Raw genomic sequence first — 23,595 nt, forward strand, 5'->3', positions numbered from 1 at the left:
TCAGGTAGCGAGCAGACGGGCACACAGGTGTGTCTGACTAGTAGCGGTAACTTTTACATCAACTCTTAACCTAAACCAACATGTCGCCGCCATCATCTTTGGGTGTTTCATCGGAGACAAAGATGAAGAATAGTAAATGACATCACGCGTATAAAAAGTAATTTATTATTTTAATTTCAAGTTGGATTAGTATTATTATTGTGATCTCCTAAAATGGATTCTAAACCTAGCAAACAGACGGACTTTTTAATCGTTATATGCATCGCTTTATGTCTCCTCCGTGGCTGTGGAGGAGAGATCCCTCCAAGACCCACTGGTGGTGTCACGGTGCTGCCCCCGGTTAAACCAGATGAGCCCCAAGCCTACCCGGATCCCGAAAAGGACAATTTACCCGTTTTTACAATGGACTACCCCAGAATACAGATACCCTTTGAGGTCACTCTGTGGGTGTTGCTGGCCTCTTTTGCAAAGATTGGTAAGTCTGCCTTGTCACTAATTAAACACAACTAGTGCTAATTATTACATTTAAGCTAGTTGCTTGTATGTTGCTAGTTGTCTCCCAAAACACGACAACAATGAATTTAAGCCTAATTTAGGCCTAATTATTGAACTCCAAATGTCCTCAAATTGGGACAATGAAGCTTAAACGTCGTTTACGACTTTTAAAATACACCAATACTTATTTCTGTGAGTTTTTGGCAAAAAACAAACAAACAAAAACTTATGGATAGTAGTATACGATATATACACACTGTAGTGCTAATTATTGTACTCCGTTTGTGTTTTTCCCAAGCCAAAAAGCTACAGAAATATCCCCAAACTGTAAAACTTGTGTGTCAATGGTGGAAAACAAAAGGGGATAACACCTGTAGCAAGTCATTTTACCCCTAAAAGTACAATAAACTACTTACTTCAATAACTATTTAGTCAAAGAAAACACTGTCTTTGTACAATTTACACTAATATACCCCATATATATTTAGCAGTCCAGTACATTGAGGCATTTTGTCCCATTTGGACCACCGTACAACTCCCTTGGGTGGCATTAGCATGGTTGTAGGAGTTCAGAAATTCTCCCATTCTGTTAAATTACATTTTATGTCATTTTATGTTTTTTCCCTTGTGCAAATGTTATGAACCTTGACCTGTCAAATGTTCGCCTAAATGTACAATGATGTCTGTTTTTATTTGACCACCGTGTCCTGCTCCAGGCTTCCATGTGTACAACAAAATGACCATTTGGGTGCCCGAGTCATGCCTCCTGATCAGCATTGGCCTCATCGTGGGTGCCATCATGCACTCAGTCAACGAGGAGCCCCCTGCCGTGCTCACCAGCAACGTCTTTTTTCTCTACATGCTCCCCCCGATTGTCCTGGACTCGGGCTACTTCATGCCCACACAGCCTTTCTTCGAAAACATTGGCACGGTGTTGTGGTTCGCTGTGGTGGGTACTCTGTGGAACAGCATAGGCATCGGTATGTCACTCTTCGCCATATGCCAGATCGAGGCTTTTGGCGTGCAGGATATCAATCTTCAGGAGAACTTGCTTTTTGCTGCAATCATCTCGGCCGTGGACCCCGTGGCGGTGCTGAGCGTGTTCGAGGACGTGTCGGTCAACGAGCAGCTGTATATCGTAGTGTTTGGAGAGTGTCTCTTCAACGATGCTGTCACTGTGGTGAGTTTATTTTGTCTTCACTTGTTTTGATGACATGAAGTCATGTGGTTATCACACACAGTCATTTGTAGAAATCAACAACATAACACAGTGATGTCTCCCCCAGGACTGGAATCTATTTGTTGCGTCTCTATTTATTATGACATCATTGTCCAAGTTGCATTATTTTTCATTATTTTTTGATTTTTCAAGATTTCAGCAATGGTTACACTTTTCATTTAATCATGAAATAGTAGTTTAACAAAAAAACACACATTTCAATAGTGGAGTTCTTTTATATGGCTGTGGTCAATTACCTGTAGTAGAAACCAGGAAACCTGTCATGCAAACATAACCTTCATGTTTTGTTGAACCCCAGTCAGAAGAACACAGCATTGTCTTCTACTAGACCAGCTCCACCCTCCATTTACCCTCTAGTTTCCACCCCACCTCCACACTTTTTTATTGTCAAGTACATAAAGCTAGAAGCACTATTGTGTTCTTTCTCCTCAAAGATTAGTTTCACAGTATTCGAAACAAGATTAGTTGAAAAAAAAACGCAACAATCTACAAGTGTTATGCTTCTCCGGGAGATTTTAAGTTCAGTTGGGAGTTTATTTGCTCAGATGTCGCCAAACCAGTTTGTCTGAGGTCATTCTTGCAAATGTGATAGGAGGAGTTATCATGTGTGCACCATCATCCGAAACTGGACGGCAAGGACTTAAAAGAGACCCCCCGCCTTCCCCCCACACACACCCTTCCCTTGTCTTATTGTAGTCAACACTCCCACCTACAGTACATTTAACCTGCTTTGGCGTGGCCACTCTTGTGTTTACTACTAAACTTGGCGACAGCAGTAAAATAAGACGCTAAGTGCTCCGTGGCTTCCTGTGGTGTAAACTAATTCATGGAGAATTTAAGACATTCCTTGCAAAAAGAACTCATGTGCACAGTGCTGGGGTTGGAACATACCAATATAATAAGAGAAAAGACAGGACAAAACCATATAAAATATGTGAAAATGGTATTTTAAACAATAAAAAAGAAAATGAGTAAAATAATAAAACAATTAAAGTAAAAGCTATTAAGAACTACTGTAAGAATGGAAGCGTTATTCACACCACAGACAATGACTGACGGAACAGAAAAAGTAGTTCCCACCAACCATGTTTTTTGTTTGTTTGTTTCGGCTTTTTCCCCACGGAGTCGCCGCAGCTGATCTTGTATCATTTAAAAACAAAAAAAAAATAAAGAAATCAGGAATGAGACAAACACTTTTTCAAACCACTTTATGCTAGAGGCACGGCTGCCGAGTGGTTAGTGCGCAGGCCACACAGCTAGGACACCTGAGTTTGATTCCAGCCTCAACCATCTCTGTGTGGAGTTTGCATGTTCTCCCCGAGTATGCGTGGGTTTTCTCCGGGTACTCCGGTTTCCTCCCACATTCCAAAAACATGCTAGGTTAATTGGCGACTCCAAATTGTCCATAGGTATGAATGTGAGTGTGAATGGTTGTTTGTCTATATGTGCTCTGTGATTGGCTGGCAACCAGTCCAGGGTGTAACCCGTCTCTCGCCCGAAGACAGCTGGGATAGGCTCCAGCACCCCCGCGACCCTTGTGAGGATAAGCGGTAGAAAATGAATGAATGTATGCTAGATGCTAATTGCTACCTTGTGTTTGTCGCCTTTGTCAAAACACTAAGTAAATATTCCCATAACACATCTTTATCTTGAGGCGTGTCATGGGAGACCACAAACCCTGACCCCTTCCCGTGACCTCTGATGGAGTTACCATTAGAGTTTGTGCGTAAATTGTGTTTTTAAAGTTAGTCACGTAACAAAATTGTTTTGTGCGCCTTTAATCACTGGTTATTAATACTACAGACTGTCAATAAATTATTATTACGTTGAAGAGCATGTAACCGAGCAACCATCAACAAAGCCAAAAAATCAGATCGGTGGCAAAGAATGTGGACCGAGACATTCCTAGTTCCCTAGATTCATGTTCATATCAGCAAAATATCACACAATTGCATCGTTTCGTATTTACTCTGCAACGTTTTCCCCATGCAAACCCTTTGCTTCAGTTACATATGTAGATATTGTGATGGGGGTCCATTTTCCATTTTCCCACAATTACTGTATTGTGGTATCCTCCAAATATTGTGAGAAAATGACATCACAAGCTCCTCCACAATCCCCACCCTTAAAACACACATTTTTTTCCCAGGTGTTGTACAACATGTTCAACTTTGTGGCAGACATGCCGGTGGTGGAGCCGGTGGACGTCTTCCTGGGCGTTGCCCGCTTCTTCATCGTGGGCCTGGGCGGGATGGGTTTCGGTGTCCTCTTCGGCTTCGTGGCGGCTTTCACCACCAGGTTCACCTCCAAGGTGCGGGAAATCGAGCCGCTTTTCATCTTCATGTACAGCTACCTGGCCTACCTGGTGGCGGAGCTCTTCGCCATCTCGTCCATCATGGCGTGAGTAGATGATGATAATAAAATAACCACACCGGACATTCAGGTATTAATGGCGTCTCCCTTTTTCTCCACTCGGGTAGTATTGTGACGTGCGCCCTCACCATGAAGTACTACGTGGAGGAGAACGTGTCGCAGCGTTCGTGCACTACCATCCGCCACGTTGTGAAGATGCTGGGCTCCATCTCAGAAACTCTCATCTTCTTCTTCTTGGGCATGGTCGCCATAACGACAGAGCACGAGTGGAACTGGGGCTACATCCTCTTCACGCTGCTCTTTGCCTTCCTGTGGAGAGGCCTCGGTAAGAAATAAGGAAGTGGCCACCTAAAAGTTCCCTTCTTTTTCATTGTCTTCATCTCTTCTTCCTCCTCTTCCTCCCTGGCAGGCGTCCTGGTACTGACGCAAATCATCAACCCCTTCCGGACCATTCCGTTCAACCTGAAGGATCAGTTTGGCCTGGCCTACGGTGGCCTGAGAGGCGCCATTTCATTCGCCCTGGCCTTCACGCTGCCCGACAACATCGGTCGCAAGAAGCTCTTCGTCACCGCCACCATCGCCATCATCATCTTCACTGTCTTTCTCCAGGTAGGCGGCCGCTGTTGTGTTTTTATCCACACATTGAAGTCTGGATAAAAATACTAAGCTTTTTTGTGTGGGTCAATGTTTTCCTGGAACTCACTGACTAAAGTAACATCTTGTCGATTTTATTTAGGAATTATTTGGATCTTGTAAAAAATCACAGTAATAAAAAAATATATATATTATAATGTTAGATTATTTTTTATATTATTTTTATATTATATGTTTTCCTTATTTGTGTTTTCCTTATTTGAGTCTTGACAATCTTTTCTCTTATTTTTTTCTATTATTTTCCAGTGTCAATGCAAACTGAGTGTTATGTTTGTAAAGGAAGCATTTTCATATTGTACGTTCTCCTGTGTTCTATGTGGGCTTGCAGGGCATCAGCATCCGGCCTCTGATCGAGTTTATCAACGTGCGCAGAACCAACCGCAATCTGGAGACCATCAATGTTGAGATCCATTGCAGGGTAACACATAGTCTACACTTTTGTGTTGTTGTTGTTGTTTTGTGTCATTTATTTGTTGTCTCTCTGCCGTCAGGTCATGGAGCACACCATCGCTGGCATTGAGGACCTGTGTGGACAGTGGAGCCACTTCTACTGGAAGGACAAGTGAGTCTCATTGAGCGGACATACACGAGTGAAAGATACTTTTCCTCTTTTTGTGGCTTCCACTGAATGATGTCTGCTATTGTCTGCCATTGTGGGAAGTTCGGACCGAGGTGTCATGTTCAGCTGCCAGACTGGTTTTTGTCTTTTGCCTAAAGTTCCTCATTAGTGGTTGGCTCTTTTACTGGAAATTACACACAGACATTGACCTCATTATGCTTACAAAATGAAAACAATTATTATTATTATTATATATATATATATTATTACTGCCTCTAAATTGTAATATGTTATATGTACTACTTAGGTTTTTTTCCTTTAACACAAAACACTATTCTAAACATGTCACATTTAACGTAAGTATTTCACAGAAGCCTGAAGTATTAGAACTTTACTCATATTTCATATATATTTATACTTTCATATAAAGCATTTATTTGTACAGCATGTAACAATAACAATAATAATCATAATAAAACATACAGTAGATTCATTTAACTTTTTGTTGTCATTGTTATTAAAGCATTGAAATTAGGGCTGTCAATGGATTAAAATATTTGATCGTGATTAATCACATAAAAAATCCAGTTAACTCACAATTAATCACATTTAATCGCAGATATAAATACATTTTTATCTGTAATAAGTAGGGGAAATCGCTTTGGTAAACGATTTGATGTGCAACTACAACGATAATTACATCAAGTTTTATGTAAAAGGATATTAATTCCAGAACCAGGAGCATTATTTAAAATCATACAGTCAGTCATATTACTATTTTTCTTTATTATTAGCATATTGGCTCTTAAACTCGCCCACAAACATATTTTATTGTATTTGACTTATGATGTTAATTTGGCTAGCCGACTTCCCATTGACCTTTTCTACTTTTTGTCAAAATCAAAGAAAGGTTGTTTACATTTGTAGATTGAACAAGATGTTATCAACTTCTGGAGTCAGTCGGCATTCTCACTTTTCCCATCAGGTTCATGAAGTTCAACAATCGCATCCTGCGTCGTATCCTCATCCGGGACAACCGGGCAGAGTCCAGCATTGTGGCGCTGTACAAGAAGCTTGAGCTGCAGAACGCCATGGAGATTCTGGACACGGTGTCTGGCGACATCAGCGCCGCACCGTCCATCCGCTCTCTGCAGTATGATCTATTTGTACTTTTTTTTTTTTTTTCATCATCTCGTTGTAGTCTGGAGGACTTATGAGTGGAAAATATGTTACAGTGAGGAGAAGAAAGGGCCTGTTAAACCTAAGAAGAGGTTCTTGGCTGCTGACCTGAGGAACATGCACGACATCCTGGCCAAGAACATGTATAAGATCCGGCAACGGGTAAGCTCTTTTTTTCTTTTGTTGTAATATCGTGCACTTATTTAAATATTGCAATAAAAAAGTAGCTTCAGAAAAATTATTGTAGTACATTACTTTTTAAAAAAATTTAATAGTTATAGTGTGTGTGTGCTGTTGAAAAAGTCACACTGTTTACTGAATGAGGATGACAAAGACTTTGAGTATGTAGAACCAATAAAACAATCCAATAAAAGCACATCATCTTTTTTTTTTGCGTGGTGACGCCACAGGTTGTTGAATCCTGTTGTTGGTAGTCAAACTTCATAATCAAGCCCACTGGGCTGTTAAATGACAGACGAACAGGAAGTTACCACCCACTGGGTGGCATTATTTGGCAATTGTAAAAAATCGATAAGGGAGAAACAGTGCCATCTGGTGGACAATATGATGCCAACAACTGTAATTTTGAAGTTTGTATCAATAGACATAGACGTTCTACAGGGTGCGTTTGTTTCAAGTCACAAGTAAAATGGTGGCAGGTGTGATAAGATTTAATGTTGTCTTCCATCAGACTGTCTCATACACGAGCAAGCACGCGCTCCCCAATGACAGCCGCACCAGAGAGATTCTCATCAGACGTCACTCCAGCATCCGACGCAGCCTCCGCCCTGGAAGCTTCCAGACCACGGTAAGCTTTATCACGCATGTCCTGGAAGTTGGGAAAAAAGTCTTTAAACCATCTTTGTGGCTTTTGAAGGTGGTGCCCAAATCTCACAAGTACTTCTCACTTCCTGCTGGGGCCAGTCTAGACTCCAGCCTTCCACCTGGGAGAAGGACCGACACAGGTAAATTGTTCCTTTACATCATCTTTTGTGTCAATGGGTTTGTAGTTAAAGTTGATGTTTTGAAGGTAGCATTCAACATTTGTCTTTTCTTTCCAGATGAAACCATGTCAGAGGTGTCCTTTCCCGCCAGACGCCCTCGTTTCACCCCGCCCACACGCTCTTCATCCAGAGCCGTGGTTCCTCTGCGCAGGCTGGACACCCTGGAGGAGGTCCCGTCTGTGGACATACTGGATGAAAGACAGACGCGGAGTAGCGCACAGGACCGTGTCTTACCCAGAAGCCATTCCTCATCCAGTGAACCACGCCTCCATGCTCCTCGGCTACGGCTCGAGCCCTCTGAAAATGACAGCAACTCCTCTGCACTGCCAGGCTGGGCTGCAGAACCTCGAGATAACACGACACGTAACCCTCTTCTTAGGAGACCTCAGTGGAACGTGAAGAAGATATAAGGGACTTAAGAGACTTGACTTGATGGTCCAATCAATTTCTTGATCAGCCACTCAGATTTGTTTTTTTTAATTGTTTTTTTTTTTAATTTTTATAATGTACGTCAACTATTCTATTGTCGCTATTTGTTCTTTATACCAGTAAACCATGTTTTTATTTAAAGCAAGAACCATCTTTGTTTTTTATCATATACATAACACATGGCTGGGAGGGGAGGTCGAAGGTCAAATTAGTACATGATCACTACTAGCACTCTTAACCAGTCATAATTACACATACAGATAGTCATCAGACATTTTTAAGGATATGGCATATGATGTTTCGTAGTACCTATAGTAGTTGTTTTTTAAAACGTGTGTACAGTAGGACAAGATGTATAGTATGTTTTTCAAGACATGTACATTTGTGTTTTTACATGTCTATAGTATATATTTTTTTATATGATTTATAGGGTTCCTTAGTTCACGATGCACAGTTAAGCCATATAAGACGTATAGTAAGAAGTTGTTCAGGCATGATCTATAGTATCGTACTAACCAGAACTTTGTGCTGAACCACTGCAAGAACCCTATTGATTTTGAACATGATGCAATATGACAAAATAGCTGAGAGCATCTCAAAGGTCATTTTATAAAAATCTGAGCCGATTGCTCTGCAACAGAGCAATAAACCTGCTGCTTTTGAACAGAACACACATATTGCTAGTTATTTGGGGTCAAAGGTCAAATCCATGTTGCTCTGCCAGTCACAATTTCTGTACCAAAGCAAGAACCGTACTGTTTTGTGTGCTTAAGTATAATACTAAGGTGTATTAGAAAATGATATTTATTGGTTGTCAGTGATGTCATCCTAAGCCATTAATGGTGCTTAGAAGACACCTTAAAAAAACACAATAAAATAGATACAAAAGTTTTAAATATATTAAAATGTATACAGTCCACAGCAGGAAGAGTTCAGTGCAGTGTCCATTGACTTACTTATTTACTCCAATTTAGTTGACTTCTTGTTCCATTTGGGGATCCTAACGAGGAGCACGCCTACCGCCGCCAGAGCCAGCAGCACCCCTAAGCTGGGGGGTCCACAGGGGCTGAACTCCTGGGTGACACCCGAGAGAAGAGGAGCCAGCACTCGACCCACAGCGGTCACCGACTGACCTGCTCCAATCAGGGTGCCGCTGGCCCGCACCCCTCCCCTCTGCAGCTCCAGGTCTGTGATGCAGGTGCGCCCGATGGTGGTGGAGATGGCGAAGAAGGTGGAGGTCAGCAGCACCTGCCACACGCTGGGGGCAGCAGCGTATATGAAGATGAGCAGACAGGTGAGGAGCGTAGAATGAAGCAGCAGGGCGGCCATGTTGTTGCCGTACAGCTTGGTGACGGGCCCCACCAGGAAGCCCGCCAGTGCCCCCAGCGTGCTGCTGTAGCTGATGAGGTAGCCTGTGGTCTTGGGCTTGAGCGAGAAGCGCTCCTCCATGGCGAGGGAGAAGTTGCTGTAGTAGAGCATGATGGCCACGGCCATCAGCAGGCGCACCAGGAAGAGGTCCCACATGTCGGACGAAGCCACCATGCGAATTCGGGACCCCACGGAGGACAGCTGTCTCCAGGCCGGTTGCAGCGAGGACGCATCGTGCCACCACCGGCCATCCCCAGCCTGTTTGCTTTGCACTTCCAGGGTGGGGTCTCTGTGTGAGGGGGCGTGACTATTTGCAGAAGAACCGTTGCTTACAGACTTGCCAGTTCCATTACAGTGAAGAAGGATGTCCCTCCATGGAAGCATCCACACCAGACCTAATAAGACACCATGATTAGCATGTGTAGATACATTTGTCAAAGTCCATCCAGCTGCTCACCTGCATTGGTAAGAAAAATGGCGGCGCAAACAAAAGCCGAAGTGTAGAAGCCGCCCTCGTGCTCAGTGAGGTAGCCGCCCACCATGGGGCCCAGAATGAAGCCTACACTGGAGGCGGCGTTGAAGTGTCCCATCACCAGGGGGCGCTCGGCCTCAGATGCCAGGTCAGAGAGCAGAGCTCTGCAGATGGAGAGGGAGTGCTTGAACAGCCCTGAGAGAAACGGGACAATTATGGTTCTTTCCAACGGCTAACACGCTAACTAGCTTTACATACACTTTGGAACTTCAAATGATGTTTTTTTTAATTGCACCAAACATTGAGTATGTATGATATTTGAGTATGTATGTATGTATGTATGTACGTATGTATTTATGTATGTATGTATGATATATGAGTGAGTATGTATGTATGTACGTATGTATTTATGTATGTATGTATGATATTTGAGTATGTATGTATGTATGTACGTATGTATTTATGTATGTATGTATGATATATGAGTGAGTATGTATGTATGTATGTATATGAGTATGTATGTATGTATGTATGTATGTATGTATGTATGTATGTATGTATGTATGATATATGAGTATGTATGTATGTATGATATAAGAGTAGTATGTATGTATGTATGTATGTATGTATGTATTATATATGAGTGAGTGTGTATGTATGTATGTATGTATGTATGTATGTATGATATATGAGTGAGCGTGTATGTATGTATGTATGTATGTATGATATATGAGTGAGTGTGTATGTATGTATGATATATGAGTGAGTGTGTGTGTATGTATGTATGTAAGTATGTATGTATGTATAGATGGATGGATAGGTAGGATTTTCTCCGGGTACTCCGGTTTCCTCGCACATTCCAAAAACATGCTAGGTTAATTGCTGACTCCAAATTGTGCCCTGTGATTGGCTGGCGACCAGTCAGGGTGTACCCCGCCTCTCACTCGAAGGATAAGCGGTAGAAAATGAATGAATGAATTTCCAAACATAGATGAGAAGGTGAACCAATGAAACGATACATAGACACAAGACGGTCAACAGGTGGACTTTGAACAGGAAAAGTTGGTCCCAGATATCAAAAAAAGTGAAGTCGCCCTGATCTGGAGGATGTGATCCTGTCTTACCTACAGGGATCCGCGAGAGCACGAACAAAGCGATGGTGGTGGACATTCCCAGTAGACTGTAGCCCAGAGCGCTGAGCAGCAAGCACGTCAACAGAGACTGACGACGACCCACCACGTCGCTCCAGCTGCCCTGATAAACAGAAGATAGAAAGAAATGTTAAAAATACACTCACCATTTCAATAGGGACATCTACACAATCCCAGACGACACAATACAAAAATATACACACATGTACATATATACAGTTTGCCATACTTTATCAACACAAAATGCAGTGTGTAGAGCAGCTACACACAATAACACAGTTTTTCAATTTTGCAGAATCTGTACTTATTCCAGGCGTATTTCCTTGGATTTATGCTTCCTGGCAAAACAGTCTGTTTTTATTTATACGGCCCGCCTGACTTACCATGTATGAACTGTGTTGCGGTGGAGCTTAGGAGAATTCGGACCTATGGCAACCTCATTTGCCCAAGGGATAGCGCTCATTGTCGGACACACTTTATCAGAGGCACCGCTGGTGCGGCGGAGCTCAGAAACCGGACATGAGGGTGTTGCATGAATGCACAGTATGTCCAAAATTAGGGGCACCGCAACTGTTTGGCAAATATTTCACGTTCATGTTCACAAAAACAGTCCCGTGTGAAATGCCGTTGACAGATGAAAATATTTTTCTCTTGCTGAGAATCACCAAATACAATAACTTCTGTCTGAGCTTGTTTCGTAAACAGAGTAGCACAGCTTTATCTGGCTTACAGCCATGCCCATATAAGGAGGTGCGTTCCTCTGTGACATCACAAAGGGGCTGTATTACCACGCCTTTTGAAATGGAGCGTTTTAAGTCATCCCAAACTTCTTTCAGGGCTCACTTCCAAATACACAAACCTCATTATCTGAAACTTTGGCATCGTTTAAGTCGAGAATACAACATTCGAACTATATTTATAGGTCAGAAAAGTGGAAAAAGCACAATAGGTCCCCTTTAAATGTATACTCATGTGTGTATATTTGACATCTTTTTGAGCAGATACAATTGAGAAGGACAAAGAAATGTGGCTAAGGTCTTTGACATTTCCTACTAAAGCAACAGTCGTACATACTTCATTGGATTTTCACCCAGTTCCTTACACACATGCACACACACACACACACACACACACACACACACACACAGCTGATGAAATAATGTCATTAGGACTAACAGATGCTCCCTTATCTTGTCTAATTGGTCGCATGACCCCACAGAAAAGAATTACACCATGTATGTCGAAAGCTGACGGTACGGCGCTGAGAGTCTCCCACCAGTACATTATACTACTACTACTACTTACTGGCTGTCTTTTTTCCCGCCTTTACAAGTCAAACGAAGACAAGAGAAATGTCTATTCCGTGCAATCGGAGGCTGACGAGCACGTGGAGCGTGCATGTATCGTGTGACCCCAGTCATCCTTCAACCTCTGTTTATTGTTGTCGTGAAATACTGCAGATGACAGTGTCCAACCATTTTGGGCACAAAATGTGACCATGTCTGGTTGAGCAGACACACAGATTTAAAAAAAAAAAAAAAAAAGGTTCATACTTACCACTATTGTGCTTGAGAACAGCTGCAAGACGCCATATGTGGACCCTAGGAGTTTAGAAGTCGTCAATAGTTTAGCTAAATTATACTGTAAAAATGGGTAAATGCAAGTAAAGAATAATACAATATGATGGACCACAACAAATAAAATTCACATTAAAGATACTACTTTATTAGTTTATTTACATTTGGGAATTCTTACAATATAACCAAAACGTCAGTAGCGTTTTTTATGACGTCATATCTTCTCTAGGGACAATAACAGAAAGTAAACTTTGGAGTTGTCAGTTTACAGTTTGTATAGTAGTACACATTTACTGTCACTGAGTCAACACACAAACATTGTCTAACTGGCAACACAAGTCTTCAATCGAGCACAGTGGTGGCTGAGTCATGGTTTGAGGCTGCATGAGTGCTGCCAATAACTGTGGTTTATTGAGGGAAAGATGAATTCTTGATGAATACTTGTACCTTCAAGATGAAAAGATGGTCTCCTACAGACCTGAAGCCAATGGAGCAGCTGTGGGACGTCCATCAAGTCGAAGGAAACAAAGCGGAGGACATCCATCACGTCATCATGGAGGAGTGGAAGAGCTGGGCAGCTCTGGTAAATTCCATGCCCAAGAGGATTAAGGCAGTGCTAGATAACAATGGCACTCAAACCAAATATTGACTCTTTGGACACGTTTACTGTGAGGTGTACTCCCTTGTGTTGCCAGCTATTTAGACAATTATATTATATTGATTTGTTCAATTTTGCAATAATCCATTGATCGTCAAATGTTTTTTTTTGTTTTGTTTTTAAGAGCACAGTATAGCTGGACAAATAAACAGATTTAATTTGCCACTTTTTCCTGAATAAAAGGGATAAATCACTCAGATGGTAGGTGTGCAACAACAGCGGACGCTACAGTGGGTAGAATGAATTCTTGATACCGATGCTTTTAAAAGACGGATCAAAAAGGTTTCCATGTTTCAAATGAACACGCTAACCTTCTTGGATGAAACGTCTGAACTTTTCAATGAATTTTTATAAACATTTCTACGAATAATATCAGGGTCATCATCAGGGAGATGGTACTTTCAGGTAGGCAGTAGGGAAAAATATCAATATTTTTAAGAGAGCCATCAACTGGACCCCTGAGTGCTCATTAGTATTTGTAGGATTTATTCCTACCCAAGAACAAATTTGAAATAATTTGTTCTTCACAATGGTTCATGAATGAAGCCCGTTTCCATTGTCATGTCAATCATCTGCAAGATTAATAGTTGACTCCACCAAATCAAATCGTCAAACAGTCCATTATTCTAGTACAACTATACTACTATACAAGCTGTACACTGAAGTATATCCAAGTTTGCTTTCTATAGTATTGTCCCTTTTGTTTTGTTACATGACGGTGAATGTATGAGTGTCTTACCTACAATACCAGCAACAGTCGGACTCGCTCCCAAAGCTTTGACGTGATGACTCAGCAGCGGGATGATCATGCTCACCCCAAACAAGTCCTACAAGAACATATCATTATCATGATTATCATCATCATCATCATCATTGTGTCACCTGACGCAAGATGTGTGTGGTTTCTTTTTTTTTTTGCAATGCCTGTGAGTGGCAAAGAGAAAGCATGAGAGAATGAGAGAAGCAGTGGAATATAATATACAGTGGAATCTCGGTTAGCGTACGCCTCAGCGTGTGTTTTTTGGTTAACATACACAGAAATTTTGCCCTGGTTTACATACATTTTCCGGTTAGTGTATGAAATTGTGCTCATCTTGTCATGTTGTTAACTAACACAGTTACGCAACATGTCTCTGCTTTTCCTTTGATCACGACTATAGAATAACCTACAGTGGAGCCAAAGAAAGTAGCAAGTTCCAGCATTCCTGCACTCCGGTTTCCTCCCACATTCCAAAAACATGCTAGGTTAATTGGCGACTCCAAATTGTCCATAGGTATGAATGTGAGTGTGAATGGTTGTTTGTCTATATGTGCCCTGTGATTGGCTGGCCACCAGTCCAGGGTGTACCCCGCCTCTCGCCTGAAGACAGCTGGGATAGGCTCCAGCACCCCCGTGACCCTCGTGGGGATAAGCGGTAGAAAATGAATGAATGAATGAACTGAAGAAATAAGTGGCAAAACAGGAAGGTGGTGACTGAGTGGATCTCGCTGCCCTATTGTCATCTTTGCCAACAATCAGGTCCTCGATAGAGGTAAAAGTCAACTTAACTGTTCATTTATGATCTTTATTCCTAATGTATATGCATTTCTGTATATAAAACTATAATTGTAAACCTATAGAAAAGGTGTTTCTGGATCGCTTTAACAAATTACAGTGCAACCTCTGTTAGTGGACGCCCTGTTTAGCGCATGTTTCGGATAATGTCCAAAATTTACGTCAACATTTCACCTTGGTTTGCATACCTTTTACTGTGTAGAATATGACGTGCATCTACACTGCATGAGTCCAACTGTGTTCTTAATAGCTTGCTAACAAAATGGCAACCGGAACCCAGAGTCAGCTACACATGATCAGTCTCAGTCTCAAAAATATTAACACAAAACATTGAGACACATGGAACATCAAAACATCAAACCATTAATTTTATAATTATAGTTTTCCATGTATAAAACAATTCTAAATATATATAAATGACGAACGAAAGGGATAAATGAACACTGAAGATTACGTTTATTTTCATTGTGCCTCTTCCCAAAGACCTGATGTGGCAGCGGCAGCGAGATCAACACCTTCCTCCTCTTATTTCTGCCAGACATTGGAATTCAATATACTACAGTACCAAATACAGGCAACATGTCCTTACATGAGGGAAAAAAAAAACAAGCACGGCCATGTTTCCACTCATCCTGTCCACGGAAACCCAATTAAATCTTTTAAAATGTGTTTATTAGTGTTAGCATCCACAGTGACCTCTGTCTGCCTGATTTCACTACTTTTAATCAAATGAGCACAAACTGCGCAGACCTGCATTTCAAAGTTCAGCTAATGATTAAATGTAGAATGTCATTTAGTGGTTATGTCAAACAATGGAGAGCCAACACCACTTTGCAACACATTTTAGTGACAGTGATGCAGTGAGTGTGTGTTTCCATGACAACCTGCAATATGCAAATTATACAGCATGACCAGGCTGGTCAGGGTGACCACGCCTACTCACACAGTGCAAAAAGTTCACTTTTAGCTACTTTTAATGCCGTTTGTCGATTCGTGTACAAGCATAACGTGTCATAATAAATCAAGTTGTACTTTCCCCAGTCATGACTGAACAAGCAAGACTGGTTAAGCGTGCGTCCACAAAGCGCTCATTGTGCTTTACTCACCATGAAGCCAACCACATAGATACACTGAATAATCCTCGTCCGTCCTCTGCTTCTATGATACAAAGTGTTATATTTATGGTTGTTCATCGTCCTGCTGTCACCGCACGCCTGCCGGCAACGCGGAAGCGACTCCAAGCAGATGACCCAAACACTTCTCAAAATCCGTGGTGGTCCCTCAAAAAGAGGGGGGTTAAGAATATAAGGTACACGGTTGATAGCAACTTTTAAACTAAGTTTCGTTGAGAAAAAGGCGGCGTTTACAGCAAAGAAATCGATGTTCTCTCGCCGAGACGACGGTGTCCTTGTTTGTTATTTAAAGTGTGAAACTCGTGAATAGATTGGTCCGACTTACACCCGTAGTTGCTGGGACTGTTGGTATCGCCCACAGACGTCACCAAAAAGGCGGAAGTGTTTTCGTTCTCAAAAAATGCATTTAATTTGAGAAAGGATGACAATTTAAACCTGCCTTCGTGTGACTTTTTTCAACGTTAATTACATTCCAAATATAGAAGTTGATTAAATAGTATTAAACAATGTTTTTTTTTTAACAATTCATATTCGACAAATATAAAAGCCTGTCAAGTGACAACACTCCCCCCTGGTAAGGACAAGTGGTATAGAAAAGTTTTATTTGTAACTATTGAAAAAGTATTTAACTATTTAAGAATTACTAGAACTATTTAACTATTATTTTTTGCACCAGCAAAAATAGTATCAGTATTACACTGGGAGTGGAGTGTGTAAAAAAAACAGATACAAAACATTTCATTTGTTTATTTTACTATAAAGCCACTTTTATGGCTTATTCATATTCACTGATTTGGTTCTTTACATAATCTTTTAATCGTTTTTTGAGAATGTAGCACGACTTACCGGCCAAAATGATGTCATACAAAAGAGAAACAAAAATAGTGGAATTGTCTTTCTAAAAAACACACACATATATATATATATATATATATATATAGTTTTTTTTTCCCTTTTCTGTGATGTGCCATACATTATGGGTACGTATGTGGCTGCAGAGGCCTGTGAGTGACAGCCACTCTCCCTTTTGGGGCCTGTAAACCTCATTCATTTTTAAATATTTGAACAAAATAACCATTTTTTTGGACAATTTGGTCTCTGAAACTCTATTGCTAACATGCTTGCAAGGTGTTCTTATACAAACAAATTTTCTGATTCTGATTCAGAATTTTCCAAACTGTGTCATTTGTAGCCGAGGAGGCTAGTAACCAGATCAAAACTTAACCTTAAGTTTTATCCCGATTGTTGTCAACTTTAAACGCTACTCTTAGGAGTTTAATAAGAGTGACATTTGTGAATAAAAATGTGTTTAAAAAGGGGGAATATTGAATTATTAATGTTCAAATACTACACACTAACAGTGAGTATATGGGTGGGGTCGTTCCGTGGCCTGCATGGGGTCACATCAGTGTGTAAATTAGCCTGGCACCTATGTATAGGTTCACTGCTAAATATGCCACAAATATGTCATGTGTGTCACCCCGTCATGTGTTTTTTTCAACATAAATGCGCATCAATGGACGACTCAATGGCTCAATGTTATAACTGCGTTATTGCGTGTGCTATGCTGCTGAGTATTGTCACACCCTGACATTCCCATGCCACACTGGGTGTCCAGTTGCTGCTAGTTATTTTCCCGCACTAGTCAGTTGAAGTCAGTCAGACTTTAAAAATAGCCCACAGGCTTTTTGGGTGGGTAGTGGAAGATGGGTGGGTGCGGGGGGGTTCCAGAGGAGTCATGTGCAACAGCCTCAACCCCCAGTCATACTGTATGTAGTGCAGCTTGACTAGAGTGACAGCTCCTGTGTTGGATGCACACATCCGTGTCTCAGTATTTTCCTATAGGTGTCCACTTCTAGAGACTATCTGCTCATTCCTACCACCTCAGCTATGAAGCTAAGCGTGGCGTTGTTTTTTGCAGGACTTTTTGGAGCCGTGGCCGTCGTCTTTGTCCTACTCTCTTTTGGAACAGATTACTGGCTGTTGGCCTCGGAGAGCTGTGATCCTAAGATTGACACCACTTCAGAGGTACGTGCATGGAGAACAGTTGTTTCCTCTAGGAGATGAAGTACTCATGGGACTTGGTGTGAGTGAAGTGTTTGCAGCTATATGTGGAGAACCGGCTTTCAGCATGACACCAAAACAAAATACCAGTGGTCCTATGTGTGGTATGATGGCCGGATTAAATATCACTGGCTAGCTTTACATAGAGCAACAAGAGGGACTCTAACTTGTTGTTTTCTATTATATCTAAATAAAGATGGCAAAATACTGTACATTAAAGGCACAGCTGCTGCTGGTAGTTATTCAATGGAACATCACTCAACAGACAAACTATTAGGAACACCTGGACAACCTGATGAGATCTGATACTGGTGTACAATTATTATTATTATTATTGTAGGTTTAACAATATTTTTGAATACTGCGATTGTAGTTTGGAAGTGGAAGATGTTTCTAATATTTCTAATGTATAATCTTTGCAATATTTGTCCCCCGTCTGTTATATATATAGCAGAGTTGTCAGCAATGTGAACTATAACCACATATTGTTCAATAGAGTATTCTGTTATTTCATCATAATTGAGCATTTTTTATGTAATTAAGTGAATATGTAGAAACAAAATAAATGCATTTAATTTTAATTACATATGTGATTGGCTGGCGACCAGTCCAGGGACGTCAGCTGGGATAGGCTCCAGCATACTCATGGGACCCTAGTGAGGATAGAAAATTAATTAATAATTCTAATGAAATTTGTATTGCAATATAAAATCATAACAATAACTTTTTTAAACCCACATTTAAAATAATAATAATAATAATCATGTCAGTGTAAATCCCTGAAGATTTCTTTTAATATCAAGGCAGAAGTTAATTTAAATTAAATAAAAACATAACTGAAATAAATTCATAAAAATATATATTTTTGTCATTTTAATGAAATGTAATAATCATGATAAAAATTAGAGGTGTCTTCGAATAATCGACTATTTGATGATAAGACAACTGTACCACCAAAAACATTTAAAAATTAGTTAAAACTTATAATAATTATAATAATAATAATACTTGTCTGGCACACAAAGATGCTTTAAATTTAAGACAATGAAAATAATCATAGTAATAGTAATAACAGCTCTATCCTGTATTTCACATGAAAGAAGAATTTTATATTTTTAATATAAAATTTGGGATGTACTAGTCCACCTAGTGTATGTGTCACAGGTTCCAAAAAAAGTCATTTTTTAAAAAGTGTGTTGGTAATGTACAGCACTGGGTCACATACCCGAGTGGAATCTATGGTCCATTCACAATTGATTGACAGGTGTAATCCACCTTTTGGCAACTGGGATAGTCTCCAGCTCATCCTGAAAAGGGTAAATAGCACACTGTAAAACATTCAACCAGTAAATGTCAAACTACTACATTAAAACTGTAATTCAACTCAACTTAATTGATGACTTAATTGACGTTTATAAAGTTTAAAAAAAAATGCCCTGCATACCTGCCTGTCGTGACTTTAATTCTAAATTACAATTTTAAAAAAAGACTTAATAGAACCCACAACAGTTGACGATGTCCTTTTCTCTTGCAGCCTGGAGACATAGTGGTGCAGAATGTCACCAGTGGGGTCACGCTGTACCACGAGGGCTTCTTCTGGAGGTGTTCCTTTGGGGGCAACGTGCAAGATGATGACCTGCAATGGAAGCTTTGGTTCAGTAAGTGAGCCAGGGTAAATGGGTTGCATCTGGCAGGAAATGTGCCGTAAAAATTAGAAAATTGTTATTATAACATTTTATTCACAATTCAAGGTCAAATCGCATGTACCGAAAATCCATTCTTCTATTTTTTATGCCACTTATCCTCACTAGAGTCACAGGCGTATGCTGGACTTTGGGGGAGCCAGCCAGCCAATCACAGGGCACATATAGACAAACAATCATTCACACTCACATTCATACCTATGGACAATTTAGATTTTCCATGGAGGAACCAAAGTGCTATCTCCGACCCCACCATGACTAATTCTGATAGAAAATAAGAAATGTATTGTTGAAAATGTTGCTGCTGTTCAATGGGGAAACAATTGAACCAGTCAAGTACAGGGTGTATACTTAAAAAGCATCACCAAGACCAGTAGCGGTTCTGGCGATGGGCCATATGGGCAATTGCCAAGGGCGGCATTCTCCAGGCTTTTTTTTTTTTTAAGTAAGGTTAAAAAAGCTTGGGTTGGGTAGGCGAGGTGGTGGCGCAACAGCGTCAATCCGCCCAGGGTGTAACTCAAGCCAGGACCGCCACTGGCTAAGACTATTTTCCTCTTATTTCTGGCCTCTGTCCTTCTCTTTAATTCAAATAACTTGTATTTTTATAACTGAAAAAAATAAGTAAATAAAAATACCAACACTACACTTTAAACCCGAATGTTCAAAGTACTTAAATAAATGAAGTTATGCATACTCAAAGTTCTTAAAAAAGTTCTAATAACTTAATTATTTAGTTCATTTAACATGTTGTTCCGTTTTGAGTACTTATAACTAATATGTTTTGATTAAATTGAACTATGGCAAAATTAAGTAAGATTAACTTAAAAACATAGTTTACATACAACTTAAGACACTAAATTGGAATGCTCAAAATAATTAATTGGTATAAGTATAGTTAACATAAAATTTTCTTAAAAGTTCTACTTAATGCTGATTGCCAGTTGCATTTTTTAATGTTTTAATTTTTGATTAATATGAACTTTTTGCAGATTTGTGTAACATACTTAAAATAATTTGTAGATACTTATAAAAAAAGTATATTGAACCAGTTGAAATGAGGACAAAAATTAAAGAATGGAGAATGCATGGCAGAGAGAATGCGAAAAAAAAAGCTGTTTCTCTCTTCACCCTAAAATTTAAAAAGTATATGTAATATCAACTCCAAATATTAAAGCTCTGATATACTCAAATGTTTGAGTTTATGAACTCAAAAATAAAATGTGGCAACTGATTGCCTCACTTTTTTTGAGTTCTGCTAACTTATTCGGATTTACAGTGTATGTTGTCATTGGACATCTGTGTCATGTGACCTTATTGTGACTTTTTTGATGTTGACTTGGATGGCGGCCCCTCCAGCACCGTGAAGGAGGACCTTTGTGAGAAGCTGTGGAATTTAAGATGCCGGGAGGCTACAGCACCAAGAAAACACATCAGAAAACATGTTTTTATGCTATGATTAATTCATTAATAATATTGTTTTCTCTTCAGCCAATCAGCCACACTTCAAAGTATGCATCCACTCCTACCTCTTCCCATTCCCGGTGTCCCATCACACCCACAACGCCACCGCTTACGAATCCGCCATAAGTGAGTGTTACCATTTTCGATGGTGATAATTCCATGGTATAACGATGCATGCTTCTCAGTCTACAGAGGCTTCTGGAGCATCTTCATGCTCATTGGTGTGGCAGCTGTGATTCTCGGTGGCTTCATCATCATCTGTGCAGCCCCCTTTGCCAACCACTGCTTGTACAAAACGGGTGGTAGCTTCTTCCTGGCATCGGGTAAAATCATCTCAGTGTATCTTTTTGTTGATATGATACAATTAAAATCGTTCATGTCCTCCCAGGGTTCTTCCTGCTGTGCGTGGTGGTGATGTTCGTGCTGTGGATCGAGGTTCTGGACGTGGTTGATGTCTACCGGGACTACCAGCGTACCGTTGTGTGTTCAAACTTCCACTTGACCCTCAACTATGGCCTCTCCTTCATGTTTGCTCCTGTTGGCATCTTCTTCTCCCTCCTGGCTGGCCTCCTCTTCCTCCTCATTGGCCGAACCATCAAGATCCATTACCGCTAACTGAAATTATAAGGGAAACACACACGGAGATGTCATCAAGCTGGGTAGCTAACGAGCTACAGTAATGTGCAAAAGTCTTAGAGGACACCATTAGATGTGTTGTTTGAGCAATGCTATATGTACCGTGTACTGTACTAGTATACTAGTAGTACTCTAATTGTCCCTGGCAGGGCCGTTGACAGCTTTGCATGGGCGTGGGACAAAATAATATTTTTTTTACGCCATTAAGGAGTGGTAAGGGGATTCTTGACTCTATTTTCAAAGATAATAAAGGCATTATTTGCATGTAAATATGGCACATTTTCTCCCCCGAATCAACAGAATGATTAAACACATTTTTGTGAGGGACCACCCCTCATGCCTGGGCCCAGGACAAGATACTGGTTTCTCCCGTCAACGGCCCTTGTCGCCAGGGTGTTTATTCAACTAAACTGCAGAGAGGACAGAGCATTTGTAGATGCAGGCAATAATTAGTCAGAAAAAAACAAAGTGTGCACAGTGATTAACTTCAACCGTAATAATGATTTGGAGTGCATGATAAAGTGATAAAAAAAACAAGCGCTCTGTGACCACATGATCATTTATTAGCAGCAAGGATCAAACTGCTCAACCGGCATTAATAATAAGTTTATTGTAAACAAAAGTACAGCGAGTGTAGGACAAGATAGTACGACTGACATTTTTAATAAACTTTCTTTATAATAACACAGCAGTTGAAATTGCCAACGAAATGCCGTTGCCTGGCTACCGTATAATAATAAATAATATATAATAATGTGGAGAATAAATAGATGACACTTGTACAGTAACCCAATGCTGTGGTCTCTCTCCATACATTTGTATTTTTCTCCATGCTGCCGTAAAAATAGTCAAGGAACAAGGAATCTAGAGGTGGCCCAAGACTTTTGCACAGTACCGCACTCTTTTATTGCAGTATCTGACAAAATCAACACAAACAATGATCCTCAACACAAACGTATAATGGCCAAGTGTCATTAGGTGTAGCAGGGGTACAAGCTGTCGTTAACATTCCGCTTAGTTACACAGTACAAAGGAGAATACTTCAGGTATTTTGTGTAATTATCTAAAATACACAACATCATAATACAATACAACAACAATAATACCAGATTTTTACAGATTGTTACATAATAATCTCAATATAATAATAGTGTGTGTGTTTTATGCTGTAATGAACAACTGCATCACAAGGCAAACATCCAGTAATGCCAATACTGCATAAGGCCACAAGGTGTCAGTATGACTCTGCAAACACTATCCCCTCATCAAAGGGTGAGTAGTTTTACTTTTAGTTTTATTTAACTTTTACTAAATTGTAGTTAGTTCAATGCCATGTTAAGAATGTTAAAATTTGTTTCAAAACATTACCTGTACGGTTAATAAAGATTTTTATCACGGCCACAGTTTCACCCTGGAATACCAATGTAGTTGGCATCCATTTCCCCAAAGAACCACAAGAGAGCAGTTTTGAGCCTCATGATTCCTTCTTCTAAAGAGGCAGGAGTCCTATTTTGCTTATGCAGCCTCCATGTGGAGTGCATGTGGTGTTATGCATCTCATCACAAGTTGAGAGGCAGCCCGAGAAGAAGATGAAAGAATTCACACCTCCTGGCTGACAGACGGATGGTAATTTCACTCATGAATGGAGCATTTGATGCAGAACGTCAATGGACTCTTCCGTCGTTGTATCTCATGCGTCTCAATCAACTGTGTGCCTCTTTTTCAGCTTAATAATACACTTCTTAAAAATACATCACTCAAAAATGCATAACTCAATGCAGGAACATTGCCTGCACAAATGGGGAGCCACATCTTCAAAATATACATTTTGAGAACATTTTCTGGGTTTTTTTTGTGTGTGAAAAATATAAGAAGGTTTAAATA

General features: G+C 40.4%; 3 protein-coding genes across 8 annotated transcripts in view; 2 read left to right on the forward strand and 1 right to left on the reverse strand.

The window, feature by feature from the left end:
- slc9a2 (solute carrier family 9 member 2) lies at positions 1-8,042 on the forward strand. Its single transcript, XM_058082749.2, has 12 exons — positions 1-475; positions 1,212-1,675; positions 3,885-4,135; positions 4,216-4,433; positions 4,518-4,717; positions 5,091-5,180; positions 5,254-5,324; positions 6,307-6,474; positions 6,557-6,662; positions 7,192-7,308; positions 7,378-7,465; positions 7,562-8,042. The coding sequence occupies exons 1-12, from the start codon at positions 214-216 to the stop codon at positions 7,912-7,914; spliced, it is 2,388 nt and encodes a 795-aa protein (XP_057938732.2). The 5' UTR covers positions 1-213; the 3' UTR covers positions 7,915-8,042.
- slc67a2 (solute carrier family 67 member 2) overlaps positions 6,787-23,595 on the reverse strand; it is a 23,624-nt gene continuing 6,815 nt past the window's right edge. The window contains exons 2-9 of one of the 6 annotated variants that reach the window (XM_078795108.1): positions 21,141-21,690; positions 19,416-19,547; positions 19,137-19,218; positions 13,899-13,986; positions 12,482-12,525; positions 10,898-11,027; positions 9,759-9,968; positions 6,787-9,696 (exon numbers count right to left, since the gene is read on the reverse strand). In XM_078795108.1, the coding sequence (XP_078651234.1) occupies positions 8,894-9,696; positions 9,759-9,968; positions 10,898-11,027; positions 12,482-12,525; positions 13,899-13,986; positions 19,137-19,218; positions 19,416-19,456 (1,398 nt within the window). In that variant the 5' untranslated portion in view covers positions 19,457-19,547; positions 21,141-21,690 and the 3' untranslated portion in view covers positions 6,787-8,893. Of the gene's footprint in view, positions 9,697-9,758; positions 9,969-10,897; positions 11,028-12,481; positions 12,526-13,898; positions 13,987-15,820; positions 16,261-18,496; positions 18,565-19,136; positions 19,219-19,415; positions 21,691-23,595 lie in introns of those variants that run through there. The other 5 variants (XM_078795106.1, XM_078795107.1, XM_078795109.1 and 2 more) reach the window with 5 other exon arrangements.
- On the forward strand, positions 17,615-21,986 carry tmem182a (transmembrane protein 182a). The gene is made up of 5 exons (XM_058082754.2): positions 17,615-17,875; positions 19,446-19,569; positions 21,103-21,201; positions 21,261-21,398; positions 21,464-21,986. The coding sequence occupies exons 1-5, from the start codon at positions 17,738-17,740 to the stop codon at positions 21,688-21,690; spliced, it is 726 nt and encodes a 241-aa protein (XP_057938737.2). The 5' UTR covers positions 17,615-17,737; the 3' UTR covers positions 21,691-21,986.

This window comes from Doryrhamphus excisus, linkage group LG12 (genome assembly GCF_037039965.1).
Source record: "Doryrhamphus excisus strain RoL-2023G ecotype Guam linkage group LG12, RoL_Dexc_Guam_v1.1, whole genome shotgun sequence".
NCBI classification, from domain to species: Eukaryota; Metazoa; Chordata; class Actinopteri; order Syngnathiformes; family Syngnathidae; genus Doryrhamphus; species Doryrhamphus excisus.